Below are 26,535 nucleotides of genomic sequence, written 5' to 3'. Positions count from 1 at the left end.
ACCAATTTCACCAATTCATATTGGCATACTGAAACACCCTTATAATTCCCTAGTATATGGTACTGAGGTAACCAGGGTATTGGGGTTCCAGGAGATCCCTATGGGCTGCAGCATTTCTTTTGCCACCCATAGGGAGCTCTGATAATTCTTACACAGGCCTGCCACTGCAGCCTGAGTGAAACAACGTCCACGTTATTTCACAACCATTTACCACTGCACTTAAGTAACTTATAAGTCACCTATATGTCTAACCTTTACCTGGTAAAGGTTGGGTGCTAAGTTACTTAGTGTGTGGGCACCCTGGCACTAGCCAAGGTGCCCCCACATCGTTCAGGGCAAATTCCCCGGACTTTGTGAGTGCGGGGACACCATTACAGGCGTGCACTATACATAGGTATAGCGTCACAATGGTAACTCCGAACATGGCCATGTAACATGTCTAAGATCATGGAATTGCCACCCCAATGCCATCCTGGCATTGGGGAGACAATGCCATGATCCCCTGAGTCTCTAGCACAGACCCGGGTACTGACAAACTGCCTTTACCGGGGTTTCACTGCAGCTGCTGCCAACCCCTCAGACAGGTTTCTGCCCTCCTGGGATCCAGCCAGGCCGGGCCCAGGAAGGCAGAACAAAGGACTTCCTCAGAGAGAGGGTGTTACACCCTCTCCCTTTGGAAAAAGGTGCCAGGGCTGGGGAGGAGTAGCCTCCCCCAGCCTCTGGAAATGCTTTGATGGGCACAGATGGTGCCCATCTCTGCATAAGCCAGTCTACACCGGTTCAGGGATCCCCCAGCCCTGCTCTGGCGCAAAACTGGACAAAGGAAAGGGGAGTGACCACTCCCCTGACCTGCACCTCCCAGGGGAGGTGCCCAGAGCTCCCCCAGTGTGCTCCAGACCTCTGCCATCTTGGAAACAGAGGTGCTGCTGGCACACTGGACTGCTCTGAGTGGCCAGGGCCAGCAGGTGACGTCAGAGACTCCTTCTGATAGGCTCTTACCTGTGTTACTAGCCTATCCTCCTTCCAAGGTAGCCAAACCTCCTTTTCTGGCTATTTAGGGTCTCTGCCATGGGGAATTCTTTAGATAACGAATGCAAGAGCTCATCAGAGTTCCTCTGCATCTCTCTCTTCACCTTCTGCCAAGGAATCGACCGCTGACTGCTCAGGAAGCCTGCAAAACTGCAACAAAGTAGCAAAGACTACTACTGCAACCTTGTATCGCTGATCCTGCCGCCTTCTCGACTGTTTTCCTGGTGGTGCATGCTGTGGGGGTAGTCTGCCTCCTCTCTGCACTAGAAGCTCTGAAGAAATCTCCCGTGGGACGACGGAATCCTCACCCTGCAACCGCAGGCACCAAAAGAACTGCATCACCGGTCCTCTGGGTCCCCTCTCAGCACGACGAGCATGGTCCCTGGAACTCAGCAACTCTGTCCAAGTGACTCCTACAGTCCAGTGACTCTTCAGTCCAAGTTTGGTGGAGGTAAGTCCTTGCCTCCCCACGCTAGACTGCATTGCTGGGTACCGCGTGATTTGCAGCTGCTCCGGCTCCTGTGCACTCTTCCAGGATTTCCTTTGTGCACAGCCAAGCCTGGGTCCCCGACACTCTAATCTGCAGTACACAACCTCCTGAGTTGTCCTCTGGCGTCGTGGGATCTCCTTTTGTGACTTCGGGTGAGCTCCAGTTCACTCCTCTTCGTAGTGCCTGTTTCGGCACTTCTGCGGGTGCTGCCTGCTTCTGTGAGGGCTCCCTATCTTGCTGGGCGCCCCCTCTGTCTCCTCACGCAATTGGCGACATCCTGGTCCCTCCTGGGCCACAGCAGCATCCAAAAACCCTAACCGCGACCCTTACAGCTAGCAAGGCTTGTTTGCAGTCTTTCTGCGTGGGAACACCTCTGCAAGCTTCTTCACGACGTGGGACATCCATCCTCCAAAGAGGAAGTTCCTAGTCCTCTTCGTTCTTGCAGAATCCACAGCTTCTACCATCCGGTGGCAGCTTCTTTGCATCCTCAGCTGGCATTTCCTGGGCATCTGCCCAATCTCGACATTGTCGTGACACTTGGACTTGGTCCCCTTGTTTCACAGGTACTCTCGTCCGGAAATCCACCTTTGTTGCATTGCTGGTGTTGGTCTTCCTTGCAGAATTCCCCTATCACGACTTCTGTGCTCTCTGGGGAATTTAGGTGCACTTTACACCTACTTTTCAGGGTCTTGGGGTGGGCTATTTTTCTAACCCTCACTGTTTTCTTACAGTCCCAGCGACCCTCTACAAGCTCACATAGGTTTGGGGTCCATTCGTGATTTGCATTCCACTTTTGGAGTATATGGTTTGTGTTGCCCCTATACCTATGAGCTCCTATTGCAATCTATTGTGACTGTACATTGCTTGCATTACTTCCTTTTGCTATTACTGCATATTTGTGGTATTGTGTACATATATCTTGTGTATATTTGCTATCCTCATACTGAGGGTACTCACTGAGATACTTTTGGCATATTGTCATAAAAATAAAGTACCTTTATTTTTAGTATATCTGTGTATTGTGTTTTCTTATGATATTGTGCATATGACACCAGTGGTATAGTAGGAGCTTTGCATGTCTCCTAGTTCAGCCTAAGCTGCTCTCCATAGCTACCTTCTATCAGCCTAAGCTGCTAGAAACACCTCTTCTACACTAATAAGGGATAACTGGCCCTGGTACAGAGTGTTAGTACCCCTTGGTACCCACTACAAGCCAGGCCAGCCTCCTACAGTTGGTCAACTGAAAAGCGCTGAACAAATATGTAAATGCCGATTTTTTGCAACAATACAAGTTGGCTCTGTATGTCCTATCTCAAAGTGAGAGATAGAGTGCACAGAGTCCAAGGGTTCCCCTTAGAGGTTGATAGTGGCAAAATTAAATATTACTAATGCTCTATTTTGTGGTAGTGTGGCCGAGCAGTAGGCTTATCAGAAGGCAGTGTTAAGCATTTGTTGTACACACACAGGAAATAAATGGGGAACACACACTCAAAGGCTTGACTCCAGGCCAATAGGTTTTACATAGAAAAATATATTTCCTTAATTTATTTTAGAACCACAAGATTCAAGATTTGAGGTAAATACATAAAATACAAGGTACTTCACACAGGTAAGTATAGAACTTTGATTTAAAACAGTAGTACACACAGTTTTGGTTAAAATGCTAATAAGCTATTTTAAAAGTGGACACTGCAAAAATCAACAGTTCCTGGGGGAGGTAAGTTTGGTTAGTTTTTGCAGGTAAGTAAAGCACTTACACAGTCAGTCTCCAGGGCATAGGCAGCCCACTGTTGGGGGTTCAAAGCAACCCCAAAGTCACCACACCAGCAACACAGGGCCCGTCAGGTGCAGAGGTCAAAGGAGGGCCCAAAACACATAGGTGCCTATGGAGAACAAGTACCTGCGCTCTCGGGGAGCAGACCAGGGGGGGTTTGTAGAGCACTGGGGAGTAGGGGGGACACACACAAGCCCACAAAGCACACCCTCAGCGGCACAGGAGCGGCCGTGTGCAGTAGACAAAGTAGGAGTCGGGTTTGGCCGTAGAAAGCAATGGAGGGACCCGGGGGTCATTTTGGCGATGCAGGCAGGGCACGGGGGGATTCTTGGGCCAGCCACCAACTGGGCTAGAATGAGGGCTGCCTGCTGGTCACTCCTGCACTGGAAAAAAAAGAAAAAAAATAGAAGAGAAAAAAAAAGAGAGAGGGATTAAAGACATCAGCGAGAGGTGATGGTGTGAGAGAGATATAAACAGATATGAAAGAGTGTGACAGTTGAAAGGCATAGTTGATAAACAGGCATATGATAAAGAGTTAAACATTAGAGGGAAAGACCTGTGAGAGGGGTGAATGTATGAGAAATGTGATATACATAGAGACAAATGAGTAAGAGATAGCTGAGAGACAGAGGGGTATAGGCAGGTTTGAGAAAAGTTATATAGAGACACAGGGGTGATAAGCAACTGAGAGGCAGGTGGAGATAAGTGAGACTAGTTAGGATGATAAAGCTCAGAGCGATGGATAGGGGACAAATAAGAAAGAGGGGGATTGGACAAGGAAGGATATGAGAGAGAGAGAGAGCGGTGAGTGGTTAGTGAGAGTATTCAGAGACAATGTGATGGAGAGGGTGGAGGTAGACTTGTGAGAGGTGATAGACAAAATGATGAGAAACAGCACAGAGAAGAGACAGGAGTAGGAGAGATACACAATAAAGGGACATGTTAGAAAGAGAGGTGAGAATGAGTAGGTAGACATAAAAAAGTGACAGATAAAAGAATTGACAGTTGAGACAGTGGTAATGAAGTGACAAAGCAGAATGGGAGATCGAGAGGTTAGACCAGTTAGAGAGTGAGATAAAGTGGTGATAAGGAGAAAGACAAATTGTAAAAAGACAGCCAAGGATGAGAAAGGGACAGAGTAAGAGAGGTGGGTGTCAGGTGACGGATACGTGCAAAGGAGACAGGTAAGAAAGTCAAGAGAGAGAGAGAAATGCAGGTGAAATATGATAAGACCAGTGACAAAGACTGTTGAGACAGAGGAGGGGGCGAGGTGAGAAAGAGTAACAGGTGAGAGATAATAAAAAAAAATAGACAGTTGAGAGAAGAGACGGAAGAGGGGAGGGCGATAGGAGGTTAAAGTACATATTACATCACTTCCTGTGATGTAATTAGTGCCAAAGGACATGTGATGTCACTTCCACTACCCCTAACATTTTGGTGAATCGACGCCCATGTGCGCAGGAGGTGAAGATGAATGAGATTGTCAGCGCTGCATTGGTAGTGCATCTGGTGCACAGTCTTCATTCAAGGCTGCCTGACTTTAAATAAGTAACAGTCTCGTAAGCAGCAACACTGGACTCTAAGCTTCAAGATTTTAAAATAGATGATATCCGTGCGAGATGCTTCAATCACAGTGATCTGGCCTGATAATGAGGTTGTATCACGAGCACTGCCAAAGCAGCACCCCATATAGCACAGCCCAACAGCTCCTGCAGATACTTTTCTGTCTCTAAGCCTACTCCTCAGCAGCAACCGCTCTCTTCTGTAAACCCAGACAATAAATTCAGCAGCTGCATCATCCAAATTTCAGACTTCCACACCAGCAGTTTTTGATAATCACAGCAGGTGATGTGATTTTCCAGCACAACAAGCACCATCCAAGCAGAAGCTCAGTAAAAAAAAAAATGTGTTCATGGTGCAGATCTATCATGAGCGATGCAGCATATCTAGGGTGTAAAGAAATGGCTCCCTGTTGCAGTTACCCCCCACTTTTTGCCTGATACTGATGCTGACTTGACTGAGAAGTGTGCTGGGACCCTGCTAACCAGGCCCCAGCACCAGTGTTCTTTCACCTAAAATGTACCATTGATTCCACAATTGGCACACCCTGGCATCCAGATAAGTCCCTTGTAACTGGTACCTCTGGTACCAAGGGCCCTGATGCCAGGGAAGGTCTCTAAGGGCTGCAGCATGTATTATGCCACCCTAGAGACCCCTCACTCAGCACAGACACACTGCTTACCAGCTTGTGTGTGCTAGTGAGAACAAAATGAGTAAGTCGACATGGCACTCCCCTCAGGGTGCCATGCCAGCCTCTCACTGCCTATGCAGTATAGGTAAGACGCCCCTCTAGCAGGCCTTACAGCCCTAAGGCAGGGTGCACTATACCATAGGTGAGGGTACCAGTGCATGAGCACTGTGCCCCTACAGTGTCTAAGCAAAACCTTAGACATTGTAAGTGCAGGGTAGCCATAAGAGTATATGGTCTGGGAGTCTGTTTTACACGAACTCCACAGCACCATAATGGCTACACTGAAAACTGGGAAGTTTGGTATCAAACTTCTCAGCACAATAAATGCACACTGATGTCAGTGTACATTTTATTGTAAAATACACCACAGAGGGCACCTTAGAGGTGCCCCCTGAAACTTAACCGACTATCTGTGTAGGCTGACTGGTTCCAGCAGCCTGCCACACTAGAGACATGTTGCTGGCCCCATGGGGAGAGTGCCTTTGTCACTCTGAGGCCAGTAACAAAGCCTGCACTGGGTGGAGATGCTAACACCTCCCCCAGGCAGGAGCTGTAACACCTGGCGGTGAGCCTCAAAGGCTCACCCCTTTGTCACAGCACAGCAGGGCACTCCAGCTTAGTGGAGTTGCCCGCCCCCTCCGGCCACGGCCCCCACTTTTGGCGGCAAGGCTGGAGGGAACAAAGAAAGCAACAAGGAGGAGTCACTGGCCAGTCAGGACAGCCCCTAAGGTGTCCTGAGCTGAGGTGACTCTAACTTTTAGAAATCCTCCATCTTGCAGATGGAGGATTCCCCCAATAGGATTAGGGATGTGACCCCCTCCCCTTGGGAGGAGGCACAAAGAGGGTGTACCCACCCTCAGGGCTAGTAGCCATTGGCTACTAACCCCCCAGACCTAAACACGCCCTTAAATTTAGTATTTAAGGGCTCTCCCTGAACCTAGAAACTAGATTCCTGCAACAACAACAAGAAGGACTGCCTAGCTGAAAACCCCTGCAGAGGAAGACCAGAAGACAACAACTGCCTTGGCTCCAGAAACTCATCGGCCTGTCTCCTGCCTTCCAAAGAACTCTGCTCCAGCGACGCCTTCCAAAGGGACCAGCGACCTCTGAGGACTGCCCTGCTCCAAAAAGACTGCAACTTTATCCAAAGGAGCAGCTTTAAAGAACCCTGCAATCTCCCCGCAAGAAGCGTGAGACTTGCAACACTGCACCCGGCGACCCCGACTCGGCTGGTGGAGAACCAACACCTCAGGGAGGACCCCCGGACTACTCTACGACTGTGAGTACCAAAACCTGTCCCCCCTGAGCCCCCACAGTGCCGCCTGCAGAGGGAATCCCGAGGCTTCCCCTGACCGCGACTCTCTGAAACCTAAGTCCCGACGCCTGGGAAAGACCCTGCACCCGCAGCCCCCAGGACCTGAAGGACCGGACTTTCACTGCAGAAGTGACCCCCAGGAGTCCCTCTCCCTTGCCCAAGTGGAGGTTTCCCCGAGGAAGCCCCCCCCTTGCCTGCCTGCAGCGCTGAAGAGATCCCTTGATCTCTCATTGACTTCCATTGCGAACCCAACGCTTGTTCTAACACTGCACCCGGCCGCCCCCGCGCCGCTGAGGGTGAAATTTCTGTGTGGGCTTGTGTCCCCCCCGGTGCCCTACAAAACCCCCCTGGTCTGCCCTCCGAAGACGCGGGTACTTACCTGCTGGCAGACTGGAACCGGGGCACCCCCTTCTCTCCATTGGAGCTTATGCGTTTTGGGCACCACTTTGAACTCTGCACCTGACCGGCCCTGAGCTGCTGGTGTGGTAACTTTGGGGTTGCTCTGAACCCCCAACGGTGGGCTACCTTGGACCAAGAACTGAACTCTGTAAGTGTCTTACTTACCTGGTAAAACTAACCAAAACTTACCTCCCCCAGGAACTGTAAAAATTGCACTAAGTGTCCACTTTTAAAATAGCTATTTGTGAATAACTTGAAAAGTATACATGCAATTGAAATGATTCAAAGTTCCTAATGTACTTACCTGCAATACCTTTCAAACAAGATATTACATGTTAAATTTGAACCTGTGGTTCCTAAAATAAACTAAGAAAAGATATTTTTCTATAACAAAACCTATTGGCTGGATTTGTCTCTGAGTGTGTTCCTCATTTATTGCCTGTGTGTATGTACAACAAATGCTTAACACTACTCCTTGGATAAGCCTACTGCTCGACCACACTACCACAAAATAGAGCATTAGTATTATCTCTTTTTACCACTATTTTACCTCTAAGGGGAACCCTTGGACTCTGTGCATGCTATTCCTTACTTTGAAATAGCACATACAGAGCCAACTTCCTACATAGGGCAACTTTCATTTGCCAGGCCCACCTGTTGCACCAGAGTATAATATTGTTTCCATCAGCACTAGCAAAGGCGCATCTAGACCTACCAATGGAAGAAGTTTGCACACCTGCAGCACCCCAGTTTGGGTCCAGGAATTATAGTCTGCTGGGTTTTAATAGAGAATTTCAACATGGCTCATTAAGGTCAAGTTATCTCCTCAGGGGATCTCTGTCCCTCAGCGACCAAGTAGATCCTAAACTGGACCTCAAAAATAAAACATCCGTTCTGCACGATGAACTTGACATTAGTTTGAAAATAGGTGCCATGTGCGCTGCTCATTCTCTCCAGAGAGGTAGGTAACGAGACAAAAACTGCACAAACCTTTTAAGCAGCAATACCAGGTTTTTTTTTTTTACAACTCATGCAAACGTCTCCTAGCTTCGGTTACTGCATATGGATTCACCGTTGCTCCAGAAACCATGTGTGGACGTGGCCTTGGAAGGCAGAAATAACTCATGAAACTGCAGTTCTCCAGTTCCTGACTTTTTAAACAAGAGCTTCAGGAACTGATAAAGAAAACAGATGAGAACAATAAATCCATGAGATAGAGAAAACCTCTAGCTGAGACTACATGGTGTATTTCTGGGCTATCCCTTTAGTGGTAGGAGTCACAGACTGGGGAAAAGGTACAATGGTGAGAGGTTAATGGGGCAAGACTATGGGCCCGATTACAACTTTGGAGGAGGGTGTTAATCCATCCCAAATGTGACGGATATCCTGCCCAACGCATTACGAGTTCCATAGGATATAATGGACTCGTAATACGGCGGGTGGTATATTCGTCACATTTGGGACGGATTTACACGCACTCCTCCAAAGCTGTAATCAGGCCCTATGTTTTTACTAAGCAGTATTGGGCCAGCAGAACGTTTCTGAATAACCATGGGAAAGTCTAAGCTTCTGCTCCACTACTGCTGAATGACAAAACGAACACAGTGCTGCCGTAGAGAAGCATCCCTTGTGTTGAACAAAAAACTTTTTATAACAATCCATGAACAAGTACATATATACAGGCTGTCACGTTACATGCACCTATCACAACCTGAACACCAAAGTGTAGGTGCTTCTAGTTGAGCAGACATCTTTCCTGGTACCAAGGTACTCAGTGGAGCAGAATACTAGTTACTGGTACTGCACATGGTAGGACCCATGAGCAGCAGTAATATTGCAGACTGGTGATGTGTTGATGGGGAGGAGTCCTAGCGACCTGTAGTCTGTCACAATCTTTCAATGCTCTTCAAAAAATGTGTGATCCATTACCCATGTCTAGTGTCTCTCCCATGTAACAAAGTCACAGTAGGCATGTTTAGCTGATCTTCCACAGCAGTCAAATCTATACTTTTTATCAAAAGATGAGACAAGCCAACATTTTACAGCTCATCCAGTTAGGAGCTACGTATCTAGAATTTCTAAAGGCCCTACATAAAAAAAAACATTTTTTTTCATAAATAAAAGTCATGATCTTGAATGCAAAAATTGTGTTCTCTCGTATAACCACTCAAGTCTGAGATGCATGTCTTCACAGCAAGGGACTCAATGCGAAAGAACTTTACCAAATCTCTGCAAGCTGGAGGATTCCATACATCATTGCATCCGGCATATACACATACCCATCCTTCAAAAGTGCAGTCATAAGTATGACACTGAGTGGCTCACCTATGAAGAATGCACAAATCATTTTATTCAGCAAAGGTAAACTCCGGTTTTGAACAACTTTGGCAAAAAAAGGTGTGAGAAGAGTAAATGACTATTATGGAGTTCTGTCAGACAATTGGCAACTAAAGCTTTTTGAAATGAAAATGTCACTTACCCAGTGTACATCTGTTCGTGGCATCAGTCGCTGAGATTCACATTGTCTGCATAGCTCGCCATCTGGTGTTGGGTCGGAGTGTTACAAGTTGTTTTTCTTCGAAGAAGTGTTTTCGAGTCACTGGACCGAGTGACTCCTCCTTCTGTGCTCATTGCGCATGGGCGTCGACTCCATCTTCGATTGTTTTCCCCGCAGAGGGTGAGGTAGGAGTTGTACTATAGTAATAGTGCCCGCGCAATGAAATGTGTAAGTATGTACCTATTAAAGGTTTAAATAATATATATACAAATGTACAAAATTGAAGGTAACTTGTGAACTGCTACAGGCTTCCGGGGAGGTGGGTGGGCCCATGTGAATCTCAGCGACTGATGCCACGAACAGATGTACACTGGGTAAGTGACATTTTCAGTTCGATGGCATCTGTCGCTGTAGATACACATGGTCTGCATAGACTAGTAAGCAGTTATTTCCCCATAAGCGGTGGTTTAGCCTGTAGGAGTAGAAGTTGTCTGAAATAGAGTTCTTAATACAGCTTGACCTACTGCAGCTTGTTGTGCGGATAGCACATCTATACAGTAGTGTTTGGTGAATGTGTGAGGCGTAGACCATGTGGCTGCCTTACATATTTCATGCATTGGGATGTTTCCTAAAAAGGCCATTGAAGCTCCTTTTTTCCTTGTTGAATGTGCCCTGGGACTAATGGGCAGTTGTCTTTTTGCTTTAAGGTAGCAGATTTGGATGCATTTAACAATCCATCTGGCTATACCTTGTTTTGATATTGGGTTACCTGCATGAGGTTTTTGGAATGCAATAAATAGCTGTTTAGTCTTTCTGATGTTCTTTGTTCTGTCAATGTAGTACATTAATGCTCTTTTGACATTAATGTATGTAGTGCTCTTTCAGCCACAGAATCTGGCTGTGGGAAAAAAACTGGTAGTTCTACCGTTTGATTTAGATGGAACGGTGAAATAACTTTTGGTAAAAATTTTGGATTAGGTCGTAGGACGACCTTATTTTTATGTATTTGTATAAAAGGTTCCTGTGTTGTGAACGCTTGAATTTCACTTACTCTTCTCAGAGATGTAATGGTGATGAGAAAGGCAACTTTCCAGGTTAGGAATTGTATTCCGCAAGAGTGCATGGGTTCGAAAGGTGGGCCCATGAGTCTTGTTAGGACCACGTTTAGGTTCCATGAAGGAACAGGTGGTGTTCTTGGTGGTATAATTCTTTTAAGACCTTCTATGAATGCTTTGATGACTGGTATCCTATACAAGGAAGTTGAATAGGTAGTCTGCAGGTATGCAGATATTGCTGCAAGGTGTACTTTAATAGAAGAGAAGGCTAGCTTTGCTTTTTGTAAATGGAGCAAGTAATTTACTATATGTTTTGGAGTTGCGTCTAGTGGTTGTATCTGATTATGATGGCAGTAACAAACAAATCTTTTCCACTTACATTCGTAGCAGTGTCTAGTGGATGGCCTTCTGGCCTGCTTTATGACTTCCATACACTCTTGGCTAAGTTGTAAGTGTCCGAATTCTAGGATTTCAGGAGCCAGATTGCTAGATTCAGCGATGCTGGATCTGGGTGTCTGATCTGTTGGTTGTGTTGTGTTAACAGATCTGGTTTGTTGGGCAGTTTGATGTGGGGTACTACAGATAGATCTAGCAGTGTTGTGTACCAGGGTTGTCTTGCCCACGTTGGTGCTATTAAAATGAGTTTGAGTTTGTTTTGACTCAATTTGTTTACTAGATAAGGGAGGAGAGGGAGAGGAGGAAAAGCGTAAGCAAATATTCCTGACCAGTTCATCCATAGGGCATTGCCTTAGGATTGCTTGTGTGGGTATCTGGACGCGAAGTTTTGGCATTTTGCGTTCTCTTTTGTTGCAAATAAGTCTATTTGAGGTGTTCCCCAGAGTGTGAAGTAGGTGTTCAGAATTTGTGGGTGGATTTCCCATTCGTGGACTTTCTGGTGATCTCGAGAGAGATTGTCTGCCAGTTGATTCTGGATCCCTGGAATAAACTGTGCTATTAGGCGAATTTGATGGTGGATTGCCCACTTCCATATGTTTTGAGCTAATAAGCTTAACTGTGTTGAATGTGTTCCTCCTTGTTTGTTTAGATAATACATCGTTGTCATGTTGTCTGTTTTGACAAGGATGTATTTGTGGGTTATGATTGGTTGGAAAGCTTTTAGTGCTTGAAAAACTGCTAATAATTCTAGATGATTTATATGCAGTTTTGTTTGATGTATGTTCCATTGTCCTCTTATGTTGTGTTGATTGAGATGTGCTCCCCACCCTGTCATGGAAGCATCTGTTGTTATTACGTACTGTGGCACTGGGTCTTGGAAAGGCCGCCCTTTGTTTAAATTTATACTGTTCCACCATAGAAGCGAGAGGTAAGTTTGGCGGTCTATTAACACCAGATCTAGAAGGTGACCCTGTGCTTGAGACCACTGTGAGGCTAGGCACTGTTGTAAGGGCCTCATGTGCAGTCTTGCGTTTGGGACAATGGCTATGCATGAGGACATCATGCCTAGGAGCTGTAGTATTGTTCTTGCTTGTATTGTTTGATTTGGAGACATGTGTTGAATGACTCTGTTGAAATTGTGAATTCTTTGTGGAGTTGGCGTTGCTACTCCTTTTGTCGTGTCTATTATGGCTCCTAGATATTGCTGTACTTTGCTTGGCTGAATGTTGGATTTTGCAAAGTTGACGGTGAACCCTAGTTTGTAGAGGGTTTGTATGACTTGATTTGTGTGGTTTGAGCATTGTGTGAGCGAACTGGTTTTGATTAACCAGTCGTCTAGATACGGGAATACATGTATTTGCTGCCTTCTGATGTGTGCAGCGACTACTGCTAGGCATTTTGTGAATACCCTTGGAGCGGTTGTTAAACCGAAAGGCAATACTTTGAATTGGTAATGTATTCCTTTGAATACAAACCTTAGATATTTTCTGTGTGATTGATGTATTGGTATATGGAAATATGCGTCTTTGAGGTCTAGGGTTGTCATGTAGTTGTGTTTTTTGAGCAATGGTAACACTTCTTGTAGTGTGACCATGTGAAAGTGGTCTGATTTGATGAATGTGTTTACTACTCTGAGGTCTAGAATTGGTCTCAGTGTTTTGTCCTTTTTTGGTATCAAGAAGTACAGTGAATAAACTACTGTGTTTATTTGTGTGCTTGGTACTAATTCTATTGCATTTTTTTGCAGTAGTGCTTGAACTTCTATCTCTAGAAGCTGTGAATGGTGTTTTGATAAATTTTGTGATTTTGGTGGTATGTCTGGAGGGAATTGCAGGAATTCTATGCAATAACCATGTTGGATAATTGCTAGGACCCATGTGTCTGTAGTTATTTCCTCCCATGCTTCGTAATATTGACCTATCCTTCCCCCCACTGGTGTTGTGTGGGGGGGGTGAGTGACGTGTGAGTCACTGCTTGTTGGTAGTGGTTTTGGGGCTTTGAAATCTTCCTCTATTCCTAGGGAATTGCCCTCCTCTATACTGGCCCCGAAAGCCTCCCCTGTACTGTCCCTGGTAGGTGGACGGTGCGGACTGTGAGGTACTGGCTTGTGTGGCCTGACCCCGAAACCCTCCTCTAAAAGGTGTTTTGCGGAAGGTGGTATAAGATCCTCTGCTCTGCGGGGAGTAGAGTGCGCCCATGGCCTTGGCAGTGTCAGTGTCCTTTTTGAGCTTTTCTATGGCTGTGTCGACCTCCGGACCGAACAGAAGTTTTTCGTTTACTGGCATGTTAAGTACTGCCTGCTGAATTTCTGGCTTGAATCCAGACGTTCTGAGCCATGCGTGCCTACGGATGGTAACCGACGTATTAATGGTCCTTGCGGCTGTGTCTGCTGCATCCATAGAGGAGCGTATTTGATTGTTGGAAATGTTTTGACCCTCCTCAACAACCTGTTTTGCTCTTTTTTGTAGTTCTTTTGGGAGATGTTCAATGAGATGCTGCATCTCATCCCAGTGGGCTCTGTCGTATCGCGCTAGCAGCGCTTGTGAGTTTGCGATGCGCCACTGGTTTGCTGCCTGGACAGCGACCCTCTTCCCGGCTGCATCGAACTTTCTGCTTTCTTTATCTGGGGGAGGTGCATCCCCAGAAGTGTGTGAATTTGCCCGTTTTCTGGCAGCCCCTACCACCACAGAATCTGGTGGCAGCTGAGAGGTGATGAATACAGGGTCCGTAGGAGGCGCCTTATACTTTTTGTCCACTCTAGGCGTTACTGCCCTACTTTTAACTGGCTCCTTGAAGATCTCCTTTGCATGGCGTAGCATGCCTGGGAGCATAGGCAGGCTTTGGTAGGAGCTGTGGGTGGAGGAGAGGGTGTTAAATAAAAAGTCATCCTCTACTTGTTCAGAGTGTAGTTCCACATTATGGAACTGAGCTGCTCTAGCCACCACTTGTGAATAGGCTGTGCTGTCCTCAGGTGGTGATGGCCTAGTTGGGTATGTGTCTGGGCTGTTATCAGACACTGGTGCATCGTACAAGTCCCACGCGTCTTGATCTTGGTCGTCGTGGCTCATGGCGGTGTGAGCTGGCGAATGTGACGGGGTGTAAGTTGGCGAAGCCGGAGTTACAGGTGGAGGCGAGGGAGGAGGTGTTACCGTCTTTGCTGTTTGTTGCTGAGGAGCCTCTCGTGCAACAAACTGAAGTGTTCTCTTCCTTTTGACAGGTGGAAGGGTACTGATCTTCCCTGTCCCCTGCTGAATAAAGATACGCTTTTGCGTGTGATCCACTTCAGTGGATTGCAGTTCTTGTTCGAATCTGTGTCTTTTCATTTGTGAAGACATAGAATGTTCTTCAGTATAGGAGCCTGAAACTGGGTCTGTTGGTGCTTTTTTCGGCTCCGAAAACCCTGTTGTTTGTTTTTTCGTCTCCGAGGTAACCTTCCTCTTCTTTTGTGCCGAAAAATCTTGGCCTCTATGGTCTTCGGCGCCACTGTCTCGGCGTCGATCCGTGTCGACACCGAACTCTCGGTGTCGATGCTTCTCTTTAGCACTCTCTCGGTCCCGAGGAGGCTGCGTGCCGGTGTCTCGACCGGAGTCGGACGATCTCGACACTGAATGGGCCTTTTTCGGTGCCGATTGTTGGTCACCGTGAATTTGGGTTGAGCCATGGCCGGTTGGCAGTGGCGTCCCCTGGGCCTTTTTGCCTTTTTTAATTTCTGATCTCGACGTCTTACTCACAGTTTTTGTATTGTCGAGTTCGTCGGAGTCTGAATCCTGGATGGAAAAGGATTCCTCCTGTTCCTCTTCTGTCTCGAACTGTCGATGCTCCTTTGGCGTGGACGCCATCTGCAGTCTTCTCGCTCGACGGTCGCGCAGAGTTTTTCGGGACCGGAACGCCCGACAGGCCTCACAGGATTCTTCGCTGTGCTCGGGTGACAGGCACAGGTTACAGACCGAGTGTTGGTCCGTATAGGGATATTTGTTGTGGCATTCAGGGCAGAATCGAAACGGGGTCCGTTCCATCGGCGTTGTTCTCCACGCGGTCGGGCCGACTAGGCCCCGACGGTGTGCCGAAATCTACCCCGAAGGGCACCGAAGCGCTTCGATGTTCAATGCGTCGTCGTATGTGTTTATCTCGAACCGGATCGCAACGATACCGTCGAAAATCTTCTGTTTTCAGCTATCTTTCCGTTCCGAAACTCGGAGCGACAGGAACACGTCCGAACCCGATGGCGGAAAGAAAACAATCGAAGATGGAGTCGACGCCCATGCGCAATGAGCACAGAAGGAGGAGTCACTCGGTCCAGTGACTCGAAAACACTTCTTCGAAGAAAAACAACTTGTAACACTCCGACCCAACACCAGATGGCGAGCTATGCAGACCATGTGTATCTACAGCGACAGATGCCATCGAACGTATTGTTTCAGTAAGCCTTAGTGCATTTTCGGAAAGCCTTTATATTTGGCTTAAGTTTTGAAATTTTAATTTTTCAGAGGCGTTTAAGTTCATCCAATTGGTTGGGCTTCGCATAGTTTTTTATTTACTGAAATGGCCCACTTCCCTTTGCTTCTACCACAGTCAATGTATAACTTTCTACAAACAAAATAACTGTTTGCAGTTTGAACGTCACCTTGACATGCAGGCCAGAAAAATATTTAAAACAATACAAACTATTTTTGGTTTGATGTTTAGTGAAATAACACTTTGCAACATTTTATTTTATTTGTTAATTTTCTGAATGTAGGATAGCATTCCCTAAAGTGCATAAGTGAGCTGATAAAAGACCCCCTTCAGCGATGGAAGATGACAATGGAAGCAGAAGTAATGTAACTTATCTGGGAATGTTTGTTAGCAGCTACTGTTGTCCGATTGGCTTCCGTTATAAGTGCAATAATGTATGAGGGAGTGAATTCTCCAGTAGTCAGCTGGTGCCGAGCCTCTTACAAGCACGTGCGCATGGTCAGTGTCCGCATGGAGGCCCTTTGTGACCTCAGCCCAGCTAACCTTGCCATGGGTGGAGGGGACAGTTTTCACCCCTTGCATTGAAAAATTGACTGGGCCGCGGCCTCTGCTTGGAGAAAGCTCTGGAGAAAAGGCGACTTAAGGGCTTGGCAGGCAGTCTCTAGGCTTCCTCTAAGTACTAGCTAACACTTTCCCTGCAGACACAAATACAGGATTTGCTAGAGCTGGATCTTTCAATGGGCAGTAAGCAGGTGGCACATAGTGAGCCACCTCATAGGGTACGGGGAGGAGGGAGGTCACTAAAATAGATGTGAAACACAGCCTATTAAACTGTTACCTCAGCTATTGTAGAAAGGGTTGAAATTTGAGCAGGAATTTGAGGCATTGCAGACATTTTGAGGCACGGTGGACATTAACTCACAACGCCACACATGTTGAAGTTGTGGGGGCTACATTTTAAGAGTAGGTGTAAGTGTAAGACCCTTTTGGGTGTATACAGCCAGGGAGGGAGGCAATGACACTGCCAGGGGAGAGCAGGAATGAGACCATAACATATGCACGTGAGCAGTCGGGGCTTGAGAGTGAGAAGTGCAACATGAGGAATTATTTTTTCCAAAGTGAATGTACCCAGCATTTCCAAGGGTCCTGGCTGTGCATGGTTATATTTCGCCGGCTGGACGGGGAACTGCGTAAGTAAACCTTTCAGTTTATAGCACACAGCTAGCTGTCTATCTGTGGTTTCCTTACTGAGTTAAGTTATATAGTTAGGATTTTCTGGCCCCATTACCAGGATACGGGCACTATCGACGTTCTTAAGTGAGAAATGCTGTGAGGTCCAGCAGTACAAAGGGGCGCTATAAAACGGGTGAGCCTGATACTCTAGAGTTAAGTACCAAACAGACCCACAGAGAGAGGTAAGTTGCCTTAGAAAGGAAGAGGGTGCCTATGTGAGGGAATCCAGGGCAAGCGACATTTTACTCCAATTTTAAGTTTACATTTTTTGTTGGGTGTGGTGAACTTTTTTTTGGTTAAAAAAAGCTTTATTTATCATAAGGCAGCAGACATATTATTGTATCCTTACATCACAGTTCATAACATAAGTAAATCAAATCTCAGTCCATGTGGTATCACCTAAGAGATCATCAACAGAGCATATATCTTTTAAAATTATTAGCGAATGGCATACACAACTATCCTTGAACATTAACTCTGCCCGTCCTTCCAATTTGACCAGATTTTATTCAATCGTTTACAGGCTCCAACCCTCTTTGCATACAGATTTTCATGTCCCATAACCCTAACCATTTTTAAATGCCATTGAGCCATAGTAGGTATCATCCTTGATTTTCAATTACCTAGAATTAAAGACTTAGCTATCAAAGTGGCTATAAAGCAGTGCTGAATAAGTGCAGTTGGGAGCTTATCTGCTGTGAATAGAATGCCAAAAAGAGCCCCCAACAAATCGGGGACAATTACCCGTCGTGACAAGGCCCCTATCACACTGAAGACGTTGACCCAAAACGTGTACAGTTCAGGGAATAAGAAGACCATATGGAGCCAGTCACCTGATTCAGACCTGCACCCAAAACAACTACAGTTAGCACCTTCGAACATCTGCTTATTTTTTTCTGGTGTATAATATAACATCCCTTTGCTGTAAAAAGCCATGGGTTTAAAGATCCCAGCGCAAATGGCTTTCCCTGTGCTCTGGTTATAGGACCTCCACTGTGCTCTCGTTAGTACCCTGCCAGTAATACTCGTTCTTTTATTCAGATGATCCCAAACATTGTTCTCTCCTAGATCTATAGCTAGGATTCTGTACCAATTTCCTATACCTGATAAACAAGAGATAAATAAAGTTCAAGATATTTTTTGAGCTGCTTCTGAAACTTCCACCGGCCAACCTTCGCACATGTGTTGTAACTGAATAAAACTAAAATACAGAATAGAAGGTACGGCATTATTTCCTTGAATAAGGTCTGGCCAAGAGACCAAACGATTATTACGGCAGAAGTCCCCCACCCGTAAATAACCAAGCGTTGCCCACCTAGATCGTAGGGCGGCTCAGGTTTAAACCGAATCTTGGGCAATGCTTGAGTTTTACCTACGAGTGAAAATATGGTACCCTAAATTGTTGCGAAATAGAGTTAAAATGTTTTACTATCATTTGAGGTGACTTATAATGAGTCCTCTTTGGAAGCCTGGGGATCCGTAGGGTGGGTGGGAACTTAAATGTTTTTTTTTTCTAAACAGATAGAAATCGACTTGCTCTCCTCCCAAAAGCTCTTACCCATTTACAACCATCTATCTTTCTTTTTTTTTTTTTAACAGTTTGAGCCCACTCAACACTTTTGCAGTACATGTGGTTGAGGTAGTAGTCAATGAAGTGTTGTCGGACATTGCCTATTCAGACCAGCTCCACTTTCTAACCCTGGATGATGTTCTTTATGCATAATAAACAAGGGCACCCATCAGGAAGATTATGTCAGGTGGCTTATTAACAGCTAAATCGTTAAGACTGTGATACTGATACAAACAGAACATGGAGAATGGAATTTCATGGATGCTGTACTATTGACATCTTAAGCCACTGTACTAGATAAGCCACAACAAACCCATTACATAGGTGTCAAGTTTTCAGATTGCTTATGTGTGACATTTGCATGGTATCAGTGTACTTATGAGTGACACTGTACTGCCAAATGTGTGACTGTTCGAGTGACACATACTAATTGTAATGCAATTTTAAAACTATAACTTTCATATTCACTGTGCTTTCTCTACCATAGGCGGGGACTTCGTAGCACTATAAACATACAAGTAACTATTTCTCGCTGCGTACACCAGGATTCAGTTCTGCTACTCTTTGATTGCACACAGACATTCTAACTCTCGCTCCCAGTGGCACACATATTTCCTTCACTGGCTACCACGTCAGCAGTGGATCAGCATCTGTCCTGCAATGTTGCACATGCCTAGCATGAGCCTTGCAGTTGCACCTCAGCACACCGGCGCTCTCAATGGCCACGTGGAAGATCTGGAAGGGGGGGAGGGGTGGAGGGGGGGGGGGGGAGAATGCAGAAGTGATGACACTCAGTAGCGGTAAATCGCGGTCTGTTTAACACACTGATCTTAGACTGAACACTTCACAAAACCACAAAGGACTAAATGATGCCTCAGTCTAGACATGATGCCAGTGGGGCCCAAATGTCAAATGTTTGCAACATTAAAGCCAAAGAAAAACGTTGCACAAAATTTGAGTTTGTTTTTTGAGTTTTATGCTGTTATCGGTATCCTTTAAAAAGGCAACATAGTAGAAGAAAAGCTGTTTTTAAAATAACCAAATGCGTCAGATGGGTTACTTTACTCCTAAACCACCTTCAGCTGATTGCAAATATGCTAATACAATCCTAACTGCAAACCAGGTTAACAAGAAAGCATTTTCTGAGAAATGCACTTCTTGCAGATACTGCTAAAACCAATGATCTGCAACGGTGCCAGGAAAACAACAGGCGCCGGATCCACGTGATGCTGACTGCGGGTTGTTTACGTCTGTTGTTAAGTTCACTCCTGTTACAATGAGTCAGCCAATGCAGGGTCCCCATCCACACAACTCTCTCTCTGAGAGGCGGACTGCTGCTGTTACAGACACACATCTTTGAAATAATCAGCATTATTTGAATAATTATGTGCAGATCGCAGAATCTAATAAACACTGTAGTAATGTATTGTAAACCCTGAAAACGATCATTAACATGGTGCTCAATAACAGCTACCCTTAAGACCCCTGTACAGAACTGAAACGGTGCTGGTTGCGGTGAAGCATGTGCAAGGCCAACTTTTGTTAATAATTATACTTGCAGCAGTGAATTAAAAACTAGGTCCATTTGTTGCAACCTGAACATCACCCACGAGTACACAGAGGAGTTGCAGGCTATAAGGGCATTTTGAAAGGTCTGAACTACTTCTAATCAACATCAGAATTATATATTGTTGTGCGCACGGAATCAGTCGTTGGTGCTGGTGTTTCCAGAATAGTGGTTTGGATAAGGAGATCGTACCAAATAAAGGTACACAGTTCTGAAGGCAGAGTCCCAATAAGGATCTCTAGGTACACTTCAGGTCAAGCTAGGCACTTCTATCAATAGAGGCAAAGGCCCTCACATACCCAATTGGGTGTCATGTTTCATCCTTGGACCAGCGCTGCAAAATCTGACAGGCCCCACAAGGGGGCTCTTTGCCGGAGATCTTCTGAACACTGCCATGAAGTCGAGTGCAAGCGTATATTAGCACTGTGGGTGAAAGAAAAATGAGGAACTGGAAAAACGATTAATATTGATTACAGACCACACAACCCTATATGTTTATTAATCTGCAGAGGCTATGTCAAGGTTAAAAACAGGAGTCTGAGTGTCGCCAGTGGTAATTACCTCTGACGACACACCGACCCCTGTCAATTTTAATCCTTTTTGTACTGTGTACCTTCATTTGATACGTATATATTGGGGGACTGTACACTGGACCAAAACCCTACCACTCCTGTTTTTGGAATGGGATAAGGAGAGCCTCTGTTCACAAAGGAACAGCCTTAGAAGAGGTCCAGTCAAGTTTTAGATTAGGACATCACCAATAGAATGGAATGAGTTTATGACAAACTGAATTTACTTGATTGCTACCATCAACTATTCTCAACAATACCACTGTGACCATTAGCTATCCTTTTTAATTAACTCAAGTTTTTAGGAGACAAAGGCCATGCCTCTCATTTGCATGGCTCTCAAACGACATTACAGGAATATTTATGCTGTCATTGGTAGAAATAAAAGGCAACAACAGGATTATGAAATTAAAAACATTCCAGACATACACATTTTTCTATTTAAGATGCATCTTACGTTGCGCAGCACAAAGTCTACCTATTGTAATGCTCGACAGTACAACACAAGTAAGCAGGCTAAACACAAACGGCTACAAATAGTAATCAGAATTAAGACTTGGATAATTGCAGCAGAAACAAATAGAAGGTTAGAGTAAATCCTAATACTGCACAGTATAGAACAAAGGAGACACGGCTCTAACATCATGTGAGCTTTTAACCCTCAAGCATACATCCTTATAAAATATATTTAAGCATACAGTGATATTCATATGAGACAAACCTAGCTAATAAACGACAGAGCGCTGAACAAGGGCAAATCCTAGGTTACAATGCAATCATTAATATGGAGGTGGAAAATAGGTACAATTTAGTGTGTGAATGGGTAGTGTTCTTTAAGGAGATGTATATTCAGTTTCTTCTAAAATTGTAGAAGAGTAGGAGCAAACTAATGTTAATGAGGAGCTTGTTCTAGATTTTCATTGTTAGGATGAAGAAGGCCTGTTTTCTCTGTTTTTTCTTCTAGCATCTCATTTCCAGATGGCAATATCCTTGTTTCTGATGTGGCACTGTCTGCTCCAGGATGTTAGTTTCACAGCTGTGCGTGTCGAGGCACTGATGGTGAAAAACATGCATTTGATGCAGTTAGTCCTGAAGCTTTTAAGTCCAGGAGGGACACTCAATATAGTTGGGATGATGAAGACAAACATCATTAAACCTTTAACAAGACATGCTGCTATGTGTAGGATGAATTTCAAGGACATCAAAGTGGTTTCTTGGAGATCGTAGAGCAGAACGTCGCCTTCATCCAGGTGGGAGTGGACCAAGCTTGCCTTGTCATTCTGAAGTCGGCTTCTGGAAGATAGGGTTTCAAATTTTTTTCTGGAGGTGCCATGCAATCTTGCTCTTTCTGGCATTGTGCTCTTTGACTACAAGGTCTGTGTCGAGGGGGAATTTAAGGGAGTTCACAGTGTCAGTCTTCTAGGATCATAAGCCACCACTGTTCCAGTAAGATAGCCAGACTTAAATCAGTGGTTCTCTGGAACTTCTGGCAACCCACAGGAATTCAGTATTGTTCCAGTTGAGCTTTAAGTAGGTACCCGACATCTAATTCTGGATAAGCATGAGCAAGAATATGAGCTATTGAATGTCAATGGTTGTGCAGTGATTAATCTTGATGTATTCATTGTGTATTGATTCCAGGGATTTCATGTGTATGTTGAAGATAATGGGGAGAGGATGTGGACAGGCAGCACTCCATAGGAGATGGGGTGTTTCCTGAAGATCCTATCTGTATGAGTAGTTGGCAGCTGGACAAATAAGGAGGTGAACACCTGTAGACCTGTATCTAAGATGCCCATGTATGTTTCGAGGTTGTGGAGCAGTGCTTCTATATAGAGAGGTCAAGCAAGATTAGGAACAAGGGGTCATTTATGTCATTGATGATGCATGAATTATCAACCACTTTAAGAGTTAATGCCTCTGCACAGCCATTTGGCTTGAAGCTGGTTGGGTGATATAGAAAAATATTGTTGCTGATTTGCTATTGAAACTGGGTGAAAACTGTTTTTACCAAGATTGTTTCCTATGAATAAATGGGTGATAGGTTGGTGTGATCATCTGGACAAGGATAGTTTTCTTCAGCAAACGGAAGATCTGTTGTGATTCGAGGGCGTTTGGAAATAATACTTTGCTGTTAACGATAATGACCAGGGTGAGGGCCTTTCCTCCTACGAGTTTTGTTAATAGTCCTAGTAAATGTCATCTTCAGAGGAAGTGGCCTTGAGAGAGAACAGGATGTTGAAGAATTCAGCTTCAAATATAATATTAGACGCAGGCCACTGTAATGAGGATAGGTGATAATATAGTTGTCTGTGTATTGATCTAGATGTGGCATTTGGTTTCGTTAATATTCTCGGAGAAGTGATTGATGGCGTTGCATGTGTTAAGTGAAGGACAAGAATCTCACAGTAGAATGATGCAGTGCTTGATGGCCTTAAACAGTACTTTGTGTCTGTTAGTCACTTTGCAAATAGTGGTCTTGTAAAAGGTTTCTTTTTAGTTGGGGTGATGAGGGATCCAAGTACACAGAGGCTTGCTTTGAGTTGGGTGAGGCACCCTGAAAGACTAGCCATCTCCATTTCTTTTCTGTGCCTGAGGTGCTTGATTTTGACAACTGTTTGGATGTACCATGGAGCAGAAGGTTTTGGATTGTAAATTAAGGTTTTCAGTACAGCACTGACATCTACATAGTTTTTCAAAGTTGTGTTGCGGGTGTCCTGGAGTGAGCTGACATCCGATGCAGGTTAAAAGTAGTACAGCAGTTTAATAAAAAAGCAATTTAAGATAAGGAGCCCAAACACCCTTCCTTGAGCACAAAAAAACCTTTATGCAATGAAGACAAAAAGATTCAGTTTATGAAAAAGGTTCTCCAGGGGCTCAGGCTGCAGAAGCAGAACACACAAGTCACTGGATATTCCTCCTCCCCTAGCCTAGGTTTTTAAAGCTCATACAAAAACAAGGTAATTGTTACAGCCTTCCAATTGACACTACAAGAAGCACTAAAGATAAACAGACTCAAGTATTTCCTACCTTCTTAAACTTTAGTTCCCCACTCTACAGATTTTCTTGCATTTTGGAGATGCAACCAAGTCCAGCATTATCCAATAATGTGTACGATAAGCATACCAAACAAGGAAGGTCAAGTGAGAGGACTGCATGTCTAACTACACCACACCATTTAACCGTAGGTAGATACCATAGTTTGACCTCTACTAAGGAACAATGTTCTTTCAAGTCATGGCAAGTGTGCAAAAGTAATACACTATGTAAATGATGATCAAATATCTGTTTGTGTGTCAGAATAGAGTGTGCATTTGTTCGAGCTACAGACAGGACGGCGATATTCTACAAACTATCAACTTCTGCCACAGGCTAAGAATTGAATATGATCCCTAATAGCTTTTGTGTACTTTAAGCTGGGAATCTGCCAGTGTCTTACCCAGAAGAACAGACAGCAGGAGTTGAAGTTGACAAGATAAAAAGAGAAGTCTGACAGTGTGTACTTTTACAGGAAAATGACCAGTAATTACAATAACTTGCTGATTTTCTTGCAGGAAGCACCAACATGTGCATGTTATTTCCCACAAATTTTGAAATGGGTTCTATTTATGCATCAATGCCATCCCCTGTGGAGGAGATTTCATTGAGTGTGATAAATATCACACCAAGCCCCGGCCCACTAGGGATGAGGGCCTAAGTGCAGGACTGCATTATAGTTTGAACAATGAATCAGAGATAAGGAAAGCCAAGATTCACCCACCCCAAAGTCTCCCAACCATCACAGAGAGGGACAGCACAGTAATGTATCCCAAAAAACGAATTTTCAGCTAATAGTTTATGGGGGATCATAGAAGACCATCAGCTCAAGGCTACTTAGAACTGGTAAGATAAACAGACTAGAAATCTTCAATGCCACTGAGGGGAAGAAGTGGTACATGTGTACAAAGAAGGCTTCAAGGAACTTATGAAAAGTCTTTAAGTGTGAACACGAGGTCATATAATATAAAGTGTGTGCCTGTGAGTAGATCAAGAACTCGCCAACTCTGCAAAGGTTACAATTTTGACAATCTGAACTAGATATGTGTTTAATAGGTACAATGTCTGCAAGCTCAGTAAACAGGGCTCTCATTACAAGAAACACAGGGGTGGTTGTTCTACACAGTGAGCAGATGTTCTCTAGCTACCTTTAGCCGGTTTCTGGTAGATCATAAAAGGTAAGAAATTACATAGAATAGTATTAAACCAAGCTAATGAGAGTAGCTTAGTGGGCTATTCAACGAGGCACAAACAGTATTTCTAGAAACACTGACCCACACCATAATGTTTTTCACAAAAAAGAGAAGGACAATTCAATTTAATATCACATTACCCAGCAATATTCACAAGGACATCAACTTTCTCTATTTCTTTAGCCAATTGTTCGATTTGTTCTTTCTTGGTAACATCAAGTACCCGTGTCTGGATGCCTACAAAATGCAGAGAAAGACAGTGTGGTTACAGGAACAGTAATATCTGCAAACAAAATCCAATAGCAAGTGAGCTTCTCTCAAGAACGGACACTATTTAGCAGATTACTAACTCATTAGCATCATGATGCTGTCTTCTGGGACATGGACACATTTAAAAGGGATCGCTGCGAGATTCATTCACTAATCCCAGCATACCCTGGAGAGTCTGAGAGCTGAACTACTCATAGGTGTAACAGTGAGGACCCAGAAGTTTTATGGTAGCTTCATGGCAACCAGAACAAGGACCCCCCTACATACAAAACCACTGCTACTTGAGGAAAAACCATGACCTTTAAATTTAGTTTCTATTATGAAGGTGTAGTTTTAATCAGTGCTAATTCGGAAAAAATTGATTTGGCCCAACTTACAAATGCCTTCCCCTCTTGTCCACCAAAGGCACTGTGTTACTTTTCCTTACCCACATTGTGATGACAAATCAGTACGGATTATTAAGAAGGTTTGACTGAAATACTGCTATTGGTAAAATAAATCCATTATAAGAGGGTTTTCTGAGAATACATATAAGCTTTGCCTGGCTAGTAATGAAATGGCATGTTGTTTAACGGTCAGTGACATGAAATTTAACTACATGTGTATGTAGGGCAAACATTGTCCCATGATCAACGACTGATTGGTCTTCTGGTTATAAAATAAGAGTTTTCATTACAGGCTCCAAGGACACACAGAGAAATAGTAGGAATTATAAAGTATACAAACATCAGCTCCAAAGGTGAACGTTTCGGATTAATGCGTGGCTGAGTATGAGATGACATCACTGCATCAACTGTCAGTCAACAATCACTCCTTTATAAACCCACACAAAGAAACAACAGGCACCAAGAAAGATAAAAATATACCAGTAATATGTATATGGGTAGCCAGCACTTTCAGATCTTATAAAATATGCCACCTCTTTAGACTTTCACGCCAGGGAGGAGCCAGAAAATTAAAATACCCCCCACTTTGATCTATAACTTAAATGTCATCGGGAGAGCGAAGCAAATAAGACTGACCCACCCTGCAAGAGGTCCCTTCATTCCTACTTTGTACATCTATCTCTCCAGCCTTCAAGCCTTCCATTCATTTTTTCACACTTTCATCAATCCTTCCTTTACAATTCTATCATCCACTCTTTCATCATTACAGTCTATACCCACCCCTTCCACTCACACTTAATATAATTCATCCATCCTTTTACTCATCGATACACTCTTTTTCCTCCATCTATCATTTCCTCCTTCCTTTATCGATCCACCCATCCATTCACCCTTCAATCCAACTTTCCATCCATCCAGCCATTCATCCCACCTTTCATCAGTCCTTCCATCCTTTCTTTCGCCCACCCAGGCAAATGTTTTTTCCAATTCCATTAGTTAATCCTTCCACCCATCCTTTCATTCATTTGGCCCTTCATTCTTGTAACAGTT

At 44.5% G+C, this 26,535-nt stretch overlaps 1 protein-coding gene across 1 annotated transcript in view; it reads right to left on the bottom strand.

Annotated features, from left to right (window-relative positions):
* BDH2 (3-hydroxybutyrate dehydrogenase 2) overlaps positions 1-26,535 on the bottom strand; it is a 189,014-nt gene that overhangs the window by 72,538 nt on the left and 89,941 nt on the right. The window contains exon 4 of the mRNA XM_069241530.1: positions 24,970-25,066. Coding sequence (XP_069097631.1) covers positions 24,970-25,066 — 97 coding nt within the window. The remainder of the gene's footprint in view (positions 1-24,969; positions 25,067-26,535) is intronic.

Source organism: Pleurodeles waltl, chromosome 1_2 (genome assembly GCF_031143425.1).
Source record: "Pleurodeles waltl isolate 20211129_DDA chromosome 1_2, aPleWal1.hap1.20221129, whole genome shotgun sequence".
In the NCBI taxonomy this organism is placed as follows: Eukaryota; Metazoa; Chordata; class Amphibia; order Caudata; family Salamandridae; genus Pleurodeles; species Pleurodeles waltl.
The sequence above is the reverse complement of the archived record's forward strand: the minus strand, read 5'-3'. Positions and strand labels throughout refer to the sequence as shown.